The 14,087-nt window shown below is 44.7% G+C and overlaps 1 protein-coding gene across 2 annotated transcripts in view; it reads left to right on the top strand.

Annotated features, from left to right (window-relative positions):
• CHPT1 (choline phosphotransferase 1) overlaps positions 1-14,087 on the top strand; it is a 24,734-nt gene continuing 10,647 nt past the window's right edge. Inside the window, exons 1-3 of one of the 2 annotated variants that reach the window (XM_075074776.1) lie at positions 1-362; positions 10,569-10,716; positions 11,759-11,900. In XM_075074776.1, coding sequence (XP_074930877.1) covers positions 120-362; positions 10,569-10,716; positions 11,759-11,900 — 533 coding nt within the window. In that variant the 5' untranslated portion in view covers positions 1-119. The remainder of the gene's footprint in view (positions 363-10,568; positions 10,717-11,758; positions 11,901-14,087) is intronic. The other variant, XM_075074767.1, reaches the window with a different exon arrangement.

Consider the following 14,087-nt stretch of genomic DNA (forward strand, 5'->3'; position numbering starts at 1 on the left):
AGCCCCGCCCCGAGCGGCGGCGGCGGCGGCGGCGCCGGCCTGACCCCGCTCCGGTCCGGTCCCGTCGGGTGCGCGGCGAGCGGCGGCCCCTGCGGCGGGGCGGCGGCGGCGGCGGCGGCATGGCCGTGCCCTGGGCTCTGCCCGCGCCCCTCAGCCCGGCGCAGCTGAAGCGCCTGGAGCAGCACCGCTACAGCGCGGCCGGGCGCTCGCTGCTGGAGCCGTGGCTGCAGCCCTATTGGGCCTGGCTGGTGGAGCAGGTCCCTCTGGGGCTGGCCCCCAACGCCATCACCCTGGGCGGCCTCTTGCTGAACTGCCTGACGGCGCTGCCGCTCATCGCCTGCTGCCCCACCGCCACCGAGCAGGTACCGCCCGCCACGGCCCGCCGCTGCCGCCTCTCCGTCAGAGCCTGACCCCTTCCCGCGCCCGCCACCGTCTCCTCGCGGCACGGCCTCGCCTCAGCCCGGCGGCCGCTGTGGGGGAGCCACTTCGCTACCGCCTGACGGTGCCCGGGGCTCTCGGGCCCCTGCCCGCCGCGGGGTGCGGTGCCCCCCCGCTGCTCCGTGGCGGTAACACGCGTGGCTCTTCCCGTGGTAGGGGAGGACTGGGGCAGCGCTGCGGGTTTGTCCTGGGAAATCAGGGGAGCAGTGGTGTTTGGGTCACGCGCTGGGGTAGCAGGGGTCAAGGTGGAGGTGGGTGTTAAGGTTTGAATGCCGAAGTGCTGGGGGGTCATGTGAAGGGGCGAGGTTCAGTGGGCTCCTCTCTCCTCCCTGGCCCTTCGCTGACTAGAGGCCCCAGTGGGGATAGGGCTCCGACCGGGTGCTTGGCCCAGGTCAGACCCGGCCTCCTCCAGGGACCTTCTTACGTCCCACACGTGTGTCTCTGCTCAGGCAGCTTGCTGGGAAGGAGATGTAAGCTGTGTCCGCTCCCTTCTCAAGAGGAAGGCTGGAACAGTGGGGCTGCGGAGGTAGAAACAGACGCCGGCCAGGAGAGAAGGTCTGGGATGTGCCCGGGAGCAGGGCAGAGCTGGCTGGAGCTCACCCCGAGGCATGGCTGATGCCACTTCAGCATCACATAGTTCAGAATCGAGGTTTGGTTGTGTTGCAGATGTGTTAGCTGACAGTAGCTCAAATGCTTCCCGTCCTTGCATGGGAAACATTTACTTGCTTTAGCTTCTGTGGGGAAAACAGGCTTGTTAACATGGGCTGATGTTGCTGTCGTGTAAACTGGGTTGCCTACAGTTCTGCTGACAATTTGAGGCGCTCTGTCAGAGCTTCCCAGCCTGTTATGAGTTTCCCAGTGCAATTTTCATGGTAGTTAGGGTGGGAAATATCAGAGGAAGATGGCTTTGCGTAGGTAAAATGTCTTGAAGGGTGGCTGTTGTTTTTTTGCATTCTGATGGGCTTTAAATCCTGCTGGCAGAAGTGACGGTTGGTTGGGGTTTTTTAAGAACTTAGATACACTTTGGTGAGTGTTCTTATTGGTGGAGGTGCCGTTCTCTTTCTGTAGGTACTTTGCCCTTTGCGTTAGCCCCTTGGTGTTTGGGGCAGGCATATTGGGAAGCTGATCCAGATCAAAATTAACTTTGCTTTGGTCTAACCCTAATCACTTCCCTGATTTGCATCACCAGGTGGAGGCACTCTGTGGCATTGCAGGCAGCACGAGAAGGGAGGTTAGAGATGAGAGTGAACGGTTGAAACTGCAGATTATCGTCTCGTGGCACTTTCAAAACTAAAATGCTTGTGGAACTGCTACCTTTTAGTTTAGTTTTGTGATATAGGTATCAGTCGTGCGCCAGCTATGTGTCTGGATGTTTATTTTAGCTTTTTCTCTTTGCTATTCAGGAAAAAAAAGCAGAAAATAAATGTTAAATTATTTTTCCCTTGAGGACTCTTGTACAAAAGAAAAAGGTTGTGTTGCAGATGTCCAGAGAATTATTCCTTCCAGGAAAGCTTAGGTTGAGTTTTAGGAACTTTACTGTTTGTTTGTTGTTTGTTTTTTTTTTTAATTGTGGAAGCTGAATTTTATAAGAACCTACAGTTTGAACGAAACTTCCTTGTTTACATATCAACGTATCCTTTATAACTATGTAGTGCAAAGCCAGACTCCCTATCCTGCTGGTTCTTTGTTGTCTCTGCACTGTGAGAATAGCCTTCACTTTCTCTTGCTGCATCACTTAGGGCATTGCTTATCTCTCTTCTGCTTGTTTAATGACGCAGCCTGTCCTTTACCTAAGATGTCATGTGTCTGGGTGGCTTTTTGTAAAAAGGTAAAACTGTTGCAACACTAATAGGTGCTATATGTACTCTTGCAATATCTACTTTGTAATTTTGACTTGGATGTGTAGGCTGGAAGGGCTAGGGGGAAGGTGGAACTGAAAATAATGTTAAAGCTGATTGACTCACTGACTGAACTAATAGCATAGTGCACTTCAACATCACCTCTCTATACTGCCAAGCCACCTCTTCCATTCATGAACAAGTCTTGATGGACTAACAAGAGCTTGTTAGATCCTCTTGGTGGAAGTGAAGGAGCGCTGGATAGAATCACATAAAACAGTTTAGTGGGGTTTTTAATGAGTTGGGTTTTGTGTGGGTTTTTTTTTTTCTTCTAACCAGTCTTAAGTGGGCCATTTCTATTAGTCCTTTATTGAAAACACTGAAGTCTTGATGTTTGTACAAACTGTCCAAACCAAGTAAGACTGGTAGCTGAAATCCCTTGGAGAGTAGCTGCAAGCAGATGCTTAGAAAAGAGACCTTTCCCCAGTATACCCTTCTAGCTGCCAAAAGACTGTGGTTGAGGGGTTTCTCGGCGAGGGATTCTATTCAGGTTACGTGCTAGAACAGCAGCTGATGGATCTATTTCTCTACAGACACCTTCCAACTCATGATTTTGCCTTTTGAATTCTTCGTGTTGAACCTGTTGGTACTTTCAGCTTCCATTATGTCCTATTGAGAGGAAATGGTCTCAAGTTGCATCGGAGGAGGTTTAGACTGGATATTAGGAAAAAATCTTTACTGAAAGAGTGGTGAGGCATTGGAACAGGCTGCCCAGAGAGGTGGTGGAGTCACCATCCCTGGGGGTGTTCCAAAAATGTGTAGATGTGGCAGTCCAGGGCATGGTTTAGTAGGCACAGTGGTGTTGCATTGACGGTTGGACTTTATGAACCTAGATGTCTTTTCCAACCTTAATGATTCTAGGATTCTATTGCAGTGAATTCCACAATTTAATAATACCTCCCCCCCCAATGCAATTAATGTCTAAAACCATAAAATGCTCTCTGTAGCTGTTATTTCCTTATATGCTATTCTTTTTATCTTCATCAGCATCAGTAGCCACTAAACACCAGTTTGTTACTGACTGGCACAATACATTTTGGCTGTATAAAATATTGTCTGCTTCAGTAATGTTGTCTTATCTGGTAGGAACATGGGTTGTATCACTGCTCCTGTAAATGCACATTTCAACAGAAGCCTTCTTATTTGTAGCTAAGCCGTTAGCAGACTGCACCCCTCGAGTGCTGTTGTAACTAAAATCCCTGTGTGTAGATTTTTGTAGGGTGTTTGTCCAGTTTCCTGCTCTGTGTAACTTAGGACAATAATCTATAGAAATAATATACAGGACTGCACATTTCATGTTCTGTGGAGGGCTGAAATATCTTCTTCATTGTGACTGCAGGCTTTTTTTTCCTTTTTTCTTTTAGCACTAGTAAAATATTTATGAATGAAAAATTTTGCTGACTTTAAGTATGAACAAGTGTATCTGCTGCGTTAGAGTGTAAAAGGAGCACTTCTTAGGTGAGGATTTCCATTTTATCCCTGCCATTTGGCAGTTTTGCTCTACTTCAAGCTGATATCTCTGAAGTAGCTACAGTTACTGCATTAGGTTTTGCAAATGAATCCCTGGTTACCCCTTCCCATTTTGGGTGAAACTGACATATTACTTTTCCCTTGCATCAACAGCAGGAAGAAAACTGGCTGAATGTAATTCTCTATCTTACTTAAAAGGAGAAACCCTGACCCTCCTGCTTTCATAATTGCTCATGGGGCCTAACTTTGGTAATCCTTTGAGCTCAGCCACAGGGCTCTCTAAAATACCATGGGAAGCTAGAATTTTAGGACAGAGGTTTATGTTAAAAGTAAATATTGAATTTATATCTATTAAAAAAAAAACCCACAAAACCAAATGTCTTGTAGCAGTTACAACAAGATCTAAGCAAAGAGCCCCCCAAACTGATCCAATTAGATTTCATCCAGTGATGCAGACTTGTCTTGCATGTTCTCAGCTTCTTAGGTTCCATCATGTCTCATTTATTTGTGTTTTTTTAAGGCCTTTGTTTCTGTTGTCTATAATTTCCTGCAGGTTACTGGGAATAGAATAGAGGAATACAGGAAGAGAGGAGCATGGATTATGGATATGCAGTTTGGGCAGTGATGGCGAAAGAGGGCACGGGCTCAAGGGTTCTCATGCAGAGAGCGGAGTGAGGGAGGGAGGGGAGGCTTGTGATGGCTAGCTTCTGTAAAATTGCTTAAAAAATGGTTTAGTGCATTTATAAAAGGGTGCTATACCTTGCTGAAACATGCTATTTAGAAAGCCCTGCATCTAGGGAAACCAAAAAGCAGGGGAGGGTCTAGGTGGTTTCAGCTAGCTCTACTGTTAACTGCTTTGAAGGAGGGGAACATTGGTGAACTGCTGTTTACGCTTCTCTCAAACTCTCTTTTTAAAACACCCTTTTTGAAAAAAAACCCAACAACAACCAACCAATCAAAAAAAAAACTAAACAAAAAACCAACAAACCCTCTAAACCCCATATTTTAAACTGAAAGAGGCATCCTGATTTTTTTTTTTCTGTCAGAGGGAGAAATGAAGGGAAGATATTGACAGCTGTGGCCTTAGGTAAATAGCAAGGGCATAACTGAGCTTTCTGTGAGAGAGAATAAAGAAGTAGAAAACGGGGAACTGGAACTGCTGGTATGAACTAGGGGTGTGAAGGAAGAAGCATTAAGCCCCTGAACTGGTAGAGGAGAGGTGTGAAGCACTGAGTGCGGTGGGGAATCCAGCCCATATCCACGAGTGAAGAATGGAGTGTTCAGTAGTGAATGCGAGAAAGAGGTGTTTGGCATAAAAGAAGACAGTGAAGGTTCAGGAACGCCAGCAGAGAAGGACAGGAGCTCTTTCAGAGGGAGTTGGCGGGGGAGGGGAGGGTGCTAAAGGAATGCAGGGAGTCCCCGGGGTGCATGAAATGCACTTGGGAGTATAGTATGATTGTTTTATTTTTATTTTTTTTCCCTCCCTGCCCTCTCTCCCTGCTGTAACGCAGTCCCTTTGCTTCTTTTGCTATTAGTAAAATCGTACATAGTGCTTTGTGTGAAACAGAAGTGAGGGAAATTATCCATATTTGGGAGGAAGATGGAGGAAGTCCAGTAAAAATAACTCTCTCTATTCTGGATCTGTTCCAGAGAGGGGCTGTGTAAATTAGGGTGAAATTAGTTGCTGTGTCGTTGGATTGAGGAAGTGAGATTATGACTAAATGTCATGAGTAATTAAGGGGGACTGAGTCTTTAAATGTTGCATGAGCTTGGGCTGTTGAATGCTCTGGGTTTGAGAGCTTTGCTTGAAATACGTGGTAAGGGATTTCCTTGGCACATCTGGTCTTCTGCAGCTGTCCATGCTCTTCTATGGTGTGGAATCACAGCAGCAGGAGAATGAAGACCGCTATACAACCTAGATTTTCCCCTGAAGGAGAGGCATGCCACACATACCTGTCAAACCCTATATGCGCATTGTTTTGTTTCGACACCCTCTGGTTCAGTAGAATACCAGACCTGCTCTACCAAATCTGTGTGTGAAAAGGTTGGGGACTGTATCGTCTTTCAGGCATCCTTTTTAATTGAAGCAGAGAAGCCGTCTTTCCCTCTTTCCCCTCCCCAGGTTTGTGTTGTCCTCTAGTTCCATGAGAATAGCATCTAGCTCTAGCCAAAGAATACATTTGCTTGGACAGGATATAACTTTGGGCAGAGATAATAAACACCTCATCAGTGAAAAGCTGATGATTACTGGGAGCCTCCTGACCTTTCTACTGAGTCTGTCAGCCATGTCAGCATTCTCAAATGCTCCCACTTCTCTAATTTGCAAACTACTTGGGTCCAGCGTGGGATGCCAGCAAGGGACATCCCTGGATGAAGAGCCAGGCATGTGAGAAGGCGGAGGGGACGGCAGCTGTAGCTGTATTGAGAGGGTGGATAGTAGAGAGAATCTGTGGTTATTAGGAACTTCAGAAACCTCTGTGCACCTTCAGTGATTTGGAAAACTGTATTTTACTGATTAAAACATCAGAGCATTCATTTGATCTGTTTAAATGCATAGTAGATCATGAGTGATCTTTGGTTATTATCACTTTGGGTTTGATTTGAACTGACAGCCTAGGGATGAAGTGCTCCAGATTGTGTTTCTAAGGCCTCAGACACCTGTTCCCCTGTTCTTACCAGGATCATCTTCCTTTCTCCGCAGCTGTGGGGATGCAGATGAATCCGTTACAGGTGTTAATGGATACAGATATCCTTACTGGGAAGAGGATGAAGACTTCTACCCCTCTTTCCAGACTGTCAATGAGTAGAGCCTTCTAGTTTTGGAGTCTAAGGGGGTTGTTGCTTTGATTTGTCCCTGCAGGAGCTAATGCAAACAGGCTTGGATCAGCAGTCTTTATGATTATACCTGTACAATAACTTGAAACTCAACAAAAACCATTGCTTTGTCAAAAAGACTTGGTAAGAGAGGTTTAAGCTGAAACCAATTTATTTATTTTTATATTTAATGTGTTAAACTTGTTTTGAGGTAAAGTAAATGCAGACGATGTTATCTTGGACTAGAATGCTTGCCTCATGTTCTGTGGATTATGGAAACTTCCATAAGCTGCCTGCAGTAACCCTCATGCAAGCCTTCTATTTTCATTAGAATTGAGGCTATATTTCATGGAGCTTGCATTTCAAAAGATTGTGATAACACCAAGCATACGGCATGGAGCAGTATGGCTAATGATAAAAAAATGTGCCATGACAGGCTTCTGTTTCTGACTGGTGTTTCAATTATGGAAATGATCCAGTTAAATAAGAAACTGCCCACACTCTGGCATTTGACTTAATTGGTGACCCCACACTGGGGTGGGGGGTGAGTGCAGAGTGGGTAAGGAATTTAGCTTGCATATTTAGCACTGGATACAGTCTACTTTTGCCTGTGATATGGAGAACCTGATGCCTTTAAAGCAAACTGAAATTGATTTCAGTTGTAAGTAGATAGTTGCAAAAGAAGGGGAGTCCAATGCAGCCAAAAAAACAGCGGTGTCCTGGACAGAACTGCCAGGTGTGGCCTGGGTTACTTGCAAAAATCCAGGGATTAGCATGACAAGTTTCAGTAGATCTCAAGCTATCTTCTCATAACTAGTGGAAGTATGTCACAGTAAAGACATCTCGTAAAACACTGCAAATTAGCTTTGTGGCATTTCACAGCAATATTGGTGATAAAATTGGCGATGTCTTTAAAATACTACTTTAAAGGACTGCAGTGAACCCAGTGGTTTCCCCTGGCTTTCTGCTCATGATGCTTCATACACAGCCCTCTGTCAGGAGCTGCCTTGTTTGAGAATGTCTGTTATGCTCCATACAACAAAGGTATTCTGAAAAAGTCAATATAGCTACTGTGGTAGCTTTAATATGTGGATTATGTCGCAAGTAGAATGATCTTAGCTTCAACAGGGTGCTAACTGCACTTTTATGTCCTGAAATACCTGAGCGATGGCTGATAGCCCTCTATTTTGGAAAGGTGGAGAGGGAGAATGGGGGCCAACAGGTAGCCACTGTCCCCCTGCAGAATGTCTGACCAAGTGAGCTTGTGCCAGGAGAAGCCCTTGAACTTTCTGTTCTTCTACGTGGCTCCTGGTGATCTGTGAACCCAGGGTAGCAGTAGGCTGCTCCTGTTGTCCACAGGCTCTGTCCTTCCCCCTTTGCCAGAGGAGAGAAACTTTTTCAAAAGATGGCTAAGAACTCACTCCCTGGTGTAACCCCATCCCCCAGCACAGAATTCCTTGGTTTAACTGGACTAACAAGGGAGAAAAAAATGTAAATAACTCAACTAATTCCATTGGCAAACATCAAACGTGTATTACTGTAATCACTTGACCTGGATTTCTATAGTGTGCTCTTTGGGAGGGTTGTCAGATACCAGTGTTAAATATCCATTGGAATGAGAATATCTACTCATCCTCTTTCACGTGCTCAAGGCTTCTAACATCATCTGTGATGACAATTTTTCCTAGTTTTCTTGGATTAAGGGGAAAGATGGTCTTGCCAGTTTTGAAGAATTTTCTTCTAAGTTTTCTAAAGTTCTATGTACATAAAAATCCAGGTTTCTCACCTATAGCTGGAGTCCCTAATTCTTTGACTATCTTTTGCTTCAAAGCTGGGCGAAGCAGCCAACCATTTGACTTTAAATGGTGGAATGTTTTATTAATGAAGTTATCCAAATACTGGGTAGCAGGAAAATCATAAATTTGCTGACACTATTGTTTCCATGTGTCATGGTTTAGCCCCAGTCAGCAACCAAGCACCACGCAGCCGCTCGCTCACTCCCCCCTGGTGGACGGGGGAGAGAATCGGAAGAGTAAAAGTGAGGCAACTCATGGTTTGAGATAAAGACAGTTTAATAGGTAAAGCAAAAGCTGCGCACAGAAGCAAAGCAAAACAAGGAATTTATTCACTACTTCCCACGGGCAGGCAGGTGTTCAGCCGTCTCCAGGAAAGCAGGGCTCCATCACGCGTAGTGGTTACTTGGAAAGACAGCCACCATCACTCCCAATGTCCCCCCCTTCCTTCTTCTTCCCCAGCTTATATACTAAGCATGACATCATATGGTATGGAATATCCCATTGGTCAGTTGGGGTCAGCTGTCCCAGCTGTGTCCCCTCCCAGCTTCTTGTGCACCCAGCAGAGTACGGGGAGCTGAAAAAGTCCTTGACCAGTGTAAGCGCGACTTAGCAACAGCCAAAACATCTCGGCATTATCACCACTGTTGCCAGCAAAAATCCAAAACATAGTCCCACACTAGCTACTACGAAGAAATTTAACTCTATCCCAGCTGAAACCAGGACACCATGTTAAAAGCACAAAAGTAAGCGATAATGTAGCGTATCAGCCACCCTTGAATACATGAGGAAGTCTTAAGTAATACCAAAAGAGCTGTTCAGAACCGACCTTCCCTTAAGCATGCTGGTTCTTGGGAGGGATGTGTTTTATGATCGGTTTAACTGGAGGCATAACGTTTTTCCTAGCTCAAGTCAGTGAGTATGACAACACGAGAAAACAGAAGGGCTGGAGAGGCAGCTCACCTCATCCACGTTCTTACTGCTGCCTTCTCCTGCCCCTGCCTATGAACTGACTGGCAACTGCCCTTTTTCCCCAGCAGTGACACTGGGTTTATGTGAGTGTTGGCAAATCTCAGCTCACTGAGATTTCATCTGCTGTCTAAATCTGCTTAATAGCCTTTGCTGGACTTAGGTAATACGGGTAACTGTGTTGGTCTGTTTGCGCTGCAGGACAGGAATTGGAGAGGTGCAGAGCCACAGCAGCTGCCCCTTACCTGGGAGCGCGAAAGGATTCAGCTCTGTGGCTGCCTGTGGCACCTCGCTTGTTTAACCTGCAAGCTGCATTTCCAGCATTTATACCTAACTTCGTCTCTCTTCTTGTGAACAGTGCTTCTAAATGTTAAGGACACCACTGGAAACTACTTGAGGCAAAAATGTTACTTGTTCAAAAGGTGTTATAAATGATTTTTAGTAAAAACTAACTCTTAGGCAAAGACAGACTGTGCGTATGAAAATAATGCTTTTGAAAGGTACTACTGCAGGACAGTTCCTCTGAACCTAACACTGGTGTTAATGAAACTGATTCACAGCTTGTTTTTAAACTCTGACAGTGTATGTTAAGTAGATAGTTGTCCTTCATATTTAGTAAATGACTTAATTTCTACAAACCCTTGTCCAAAGTGCCTACGTAGTCAATTTTTGTATGTTGGAAAAAAAATCTTTCCCTAAAAGCCGAAGTCTTTATTTAGTAGAATGTAATGGGTTTTTGTATCTATATGTGGTACATCTGAGCAAATCAACTAAGCGTCTATCACATAAACTGCTTTAGTAAATGCCTTACTAGTATTTTCTTTTTTAAAGATTAATTTTATTCTCATAACTTTTTTCAGCACAAAGAATACAAATAATTATAGAAATACTGTGGTTTTAAGGTGGAAAAAAAGCCGATGCAGAAGAGAGGTTAAAGGTCGTCTTGTTGTTTTTTAAATAAATGGAAGGACTTGTGCTTCACTGGTGTATCCAGAGTAGTTCGTTATAGTAGTTACTACAGTTCCTGTAGGAGTAGCGCACAGATTTTGGTTTGTCTGTTAACTAAGTAACAAATAGCACAACGTAGTATGGTTTTGTGCTGAACAGTATTTTACCTTTAATGAAACAGATTATCAGCGAAGAAATTGGGAACCACCTAGTGACCTTTTATGTGAATCTCTTTCAGGCACCTTTTTGGACATACATCCTGGGTGCATTAGGACTTTTTATCTACCAGTCTCTGGATGCCATTGATGGGAAGCAAGCCAGAAGAACAAACAGTAGTTCTCCTCTAGGAGAACTCTTTGATCATGGTTGCGACTCTATTTCCACAGGTAGCCTTAACCTACTGTTACCCATGCTAGTTTTAAAAACGTTACCTGTTTTCAAGAGGAGCTGATTAATCACAGATTTGTTGAAGTTGGAAAGGACCTCTGGAGATCATCTAGTCCGACCCCCCTGCTCAGAGCAGGGTCAGCATGTTCCCTTCTTTTAGGACAACTTCACCATCTCCTGGTCACTGCGGCCAAGGCTGCCCCTGACCTTTGCATCCCTGACCAGTTTCGGGGAGCAGTACAGTTGGCAGATGTTAGGTAACGTGCATTCTGCTCTTACTTACGGGACATCTTCACGCACAGTGTTCTTTGAATGAGCTAGGTGGTGAACAAAGAATGCTGTAAGAGCACGCTTAGGGATTCTTTACTATACATAGCCTGTGTTTTCCACTAAGGTACAGGTGATGCCTAATAAAGGATTTTAAGGATCTAAAAGTCTGATGCTGATGTGTGAAACTAAGGATTCCGCTTTAAGAGTGCAGCACCAAAATATCAGTTTGGTAATAGGGCATCCAACCTGGCACTTAGGATAATTTATATTTCTTGGAAGAATGAGTTTAAAAATTTTATTTGGAATCCTTAAAAAGTAAGCCTTGCTCAGTTTTACTTTCCATAACTTAGCTGCTGTTGGTGGCAATGACTGTACTTCTATGAAAGCTTAATGGCTGAAACATGTGTCCTGGGATTTGGTATGTTCTTGACACCTCACTTCCCAGAGAAATGCCACTACCAGGCTGTCTGAGCTGGGCCCTTCAGGTGAAGCTGTCAGTGTCGCAAAGAACGAGAGATAACAAGGCCAGAAGAAGGGAGAATGGCCACCATAGGCTAAAGGTGGGGCCCTTGCTTGGAAGAGAAGAAGTCCTGTGTTTTGGTCTCTCCTGCCAGGACTGTCCCTGAGGTTAGCTACGCAGTAAAGTATCAGTCACATCACTACTTTGTTACAGAGGTGTAAAATGCTTTGTGATTATTATTTTTTTTATTTATTTCTCTTAACTGCAAGCAAAGAGAGCATATGACTAACATGTTCATTTCTGCTTTTCAGTTTTTGTTGTCCTTGGATCCTGCATAGCAATCCGACTAGGAACAAATCCTGACTGGTTGTTTTTCAGTTGTTTTGTGGGACTGTTCATGTTCTATTCTGCTCACTGGCAGACATATGTATCAGGCATACTAAGGTTTGGAAAGTAAGTAGGCATCTTTAGAAGTACGTGTGGCTTAATGTCTGAGACTGCTAGCTACTTGATTTCCATTTCTTCTTGGTTTTTTCCTGCTCTCTCTTCCTCTCACCTTCTTCCTCATCTCCATTCCACCCTAGCAGACTTGTGTTTTACCTGGCAAGAACTTTAAAACTCTGTGTAACACTGAGCAGAGGGTTTGTTCTTTCAGCAGCTGGTTTTAGCTATACATGCTTCGTTTGCATGCATTTTGCTCTTTTTTTCTGCAGATCTGTTCACAGAACCCATACAAGCACCATGCAGGCTCAGGCCAGACAGGTCTTGCCTGCAGTGTAAACAAGTGATCTGTGTAAGAGTAGGGACAGAGCAAGCATATACAGCACCTCCCTTTGTAACCTCCCAGCCACAGAGCGATTTAAGCCCAGGGGACTCTGAACCACGTGCATTTTTAGAGAAATTGCCGTGCTAATGGGTTTCTCTTCCATAGACGTTTTCAGTCTTCCTTGGAAAAAACTCTGCATGCCAACGCATGCAATATTCTTTGTCAAGGAGTTCCACAGAGCTACAGCAGTGCTTTAAGGATTACCCCAGGTTTATTTGGGGGCTTTGCTTTTAATCTGGCTCATATTAGTTTTGATGGCCTTCAGGTTTTGTGTTAGGTCACAATTCTAGTGATTGCTGTGATGCTGTTCATGACTTGGGTGAAACTTCATCCGCTCTCACTACAGAGTGGGAGGAGGAGTCATGACATTCATGTAGAAGATAACAATTTCAATTTAACTCCTAATAGTGTGGGGATTGCTGCACCCTCCCGCAGCGGTGGTGGTGCCTAGCCATGACCCTTTGCTGGTTTTAAACAATGAACTGCGCCTTAGTAATGATTTCCAAAAAGAGGAAGAGATGAGAGACTTCCATAGCAGAAAAATTGGAAGTACGTGATAGATGAAGGCTATCCTGATAATCCTAGTCAGTTGTTAAGTCACCTGTTTATTGTCCTACATAACTCTGACCTGCAAGAAGCCCCTTAGCCAATCTGAGCATCACTGGGCACACAGGCTAGTGATTGGCTATCCTTGTGTACTGTTTGGTGTCTGTTTCAAAAGAGAGATGCCTCTGTGGTAATGCCAAGAGCTCTTTTTATTCGCTGATAATGTGTTCTACCACACAAACCATAACTGTTCCACCTGCCTACCCATCCTACTCTTTTTAAAGGACATCTTGTGCTGTAAACAAAAATAGGTGCTTTAGAGTGATGGCTGAAATACGGTAATTTCCATACATGACAGCGGAATATAATGGAGGGAGATGGACTATGCCATGAACTAGGGTTTTTTTGCATAAATGATTGCTTTTCTGTGCCTTTCGTTCTTGCTTTAGGAAGGCACTTCCCTACATCACTAAGGCAGTGAGGCTCCCATGCCACATAAAAACTTCATTAAAAACATAATGGCTTCTACGTAAATACAGTGACAGTGCATAGTACAAGCGGTTTGGAGTGGCCTGGTGCTCCATGCTTACTGTTTGAAGTTAAATAGACACAAGTTCTCACCAAGATAACTTATTGCTGTTCAGTGAGAACAGGTCAGAGTTGTTTCAAGGCTCACCATTTTATGTCTCTTAAGCACCGAGGTGAGAGACTAAATGAAGACAATAGTATATTGCTCTAAATATTATAACACTTAGTAGCATGGATGGAAGCTTTCACCGATGCTGTTCCTGAATGAGTGGCACTTGATTTTTAGAAGTCAAATGGCAGCTGAGAGAGTCCTAGCACTGATGGCCAGGAAGGATCAGTGCAGCTGGGAACTGTCTCACTACCAGGCTATGTAGAACACCACACAGTGTCTGACTGAAATCTTTGGACTCTGATTTGGGCTGTGTTGCAACCAACTGCCTGAGCCTCTTGTCAAATGAAGTACTAAACTTTGGAACGTATAATGACTCAACTTCAAGTGTGAGCCTCCTCCCGCCACCAACAGCAGCAAGTGCAGTATGGCTTAGAGATGTAGGTTTTAGCAGTACAGCGTGTAGACTCTGAACACTTGCATATAGATGCTTTTGCATGATGTAACCGACAAGGTCAGTGTGCAGCTACAGCGATGGCTGGGCAGATGTAACGCTTCATCCCTGGCACAGAGGGATGCTCCCAGCAGCGCTGTCCTGTTTCCCCCTACACAGACTCTGTCACTTAACTTC

This window comes from Phalacrocorax aristotelis, chromosome 1 (assembly GCF_949628215.1).
Source record: "Phalacrocorax aristotelis chromosome 1, bGulAri2.1, whole genome shotgun sequence".
In the NCBI taxonomy this organism is placed as follows: Eukaryota; Metazoa; Chordata; class Aves; order Suliformes; family Phalacrocoracidae; genus Phalacrocorax; species Phalacrocorax aristotelis.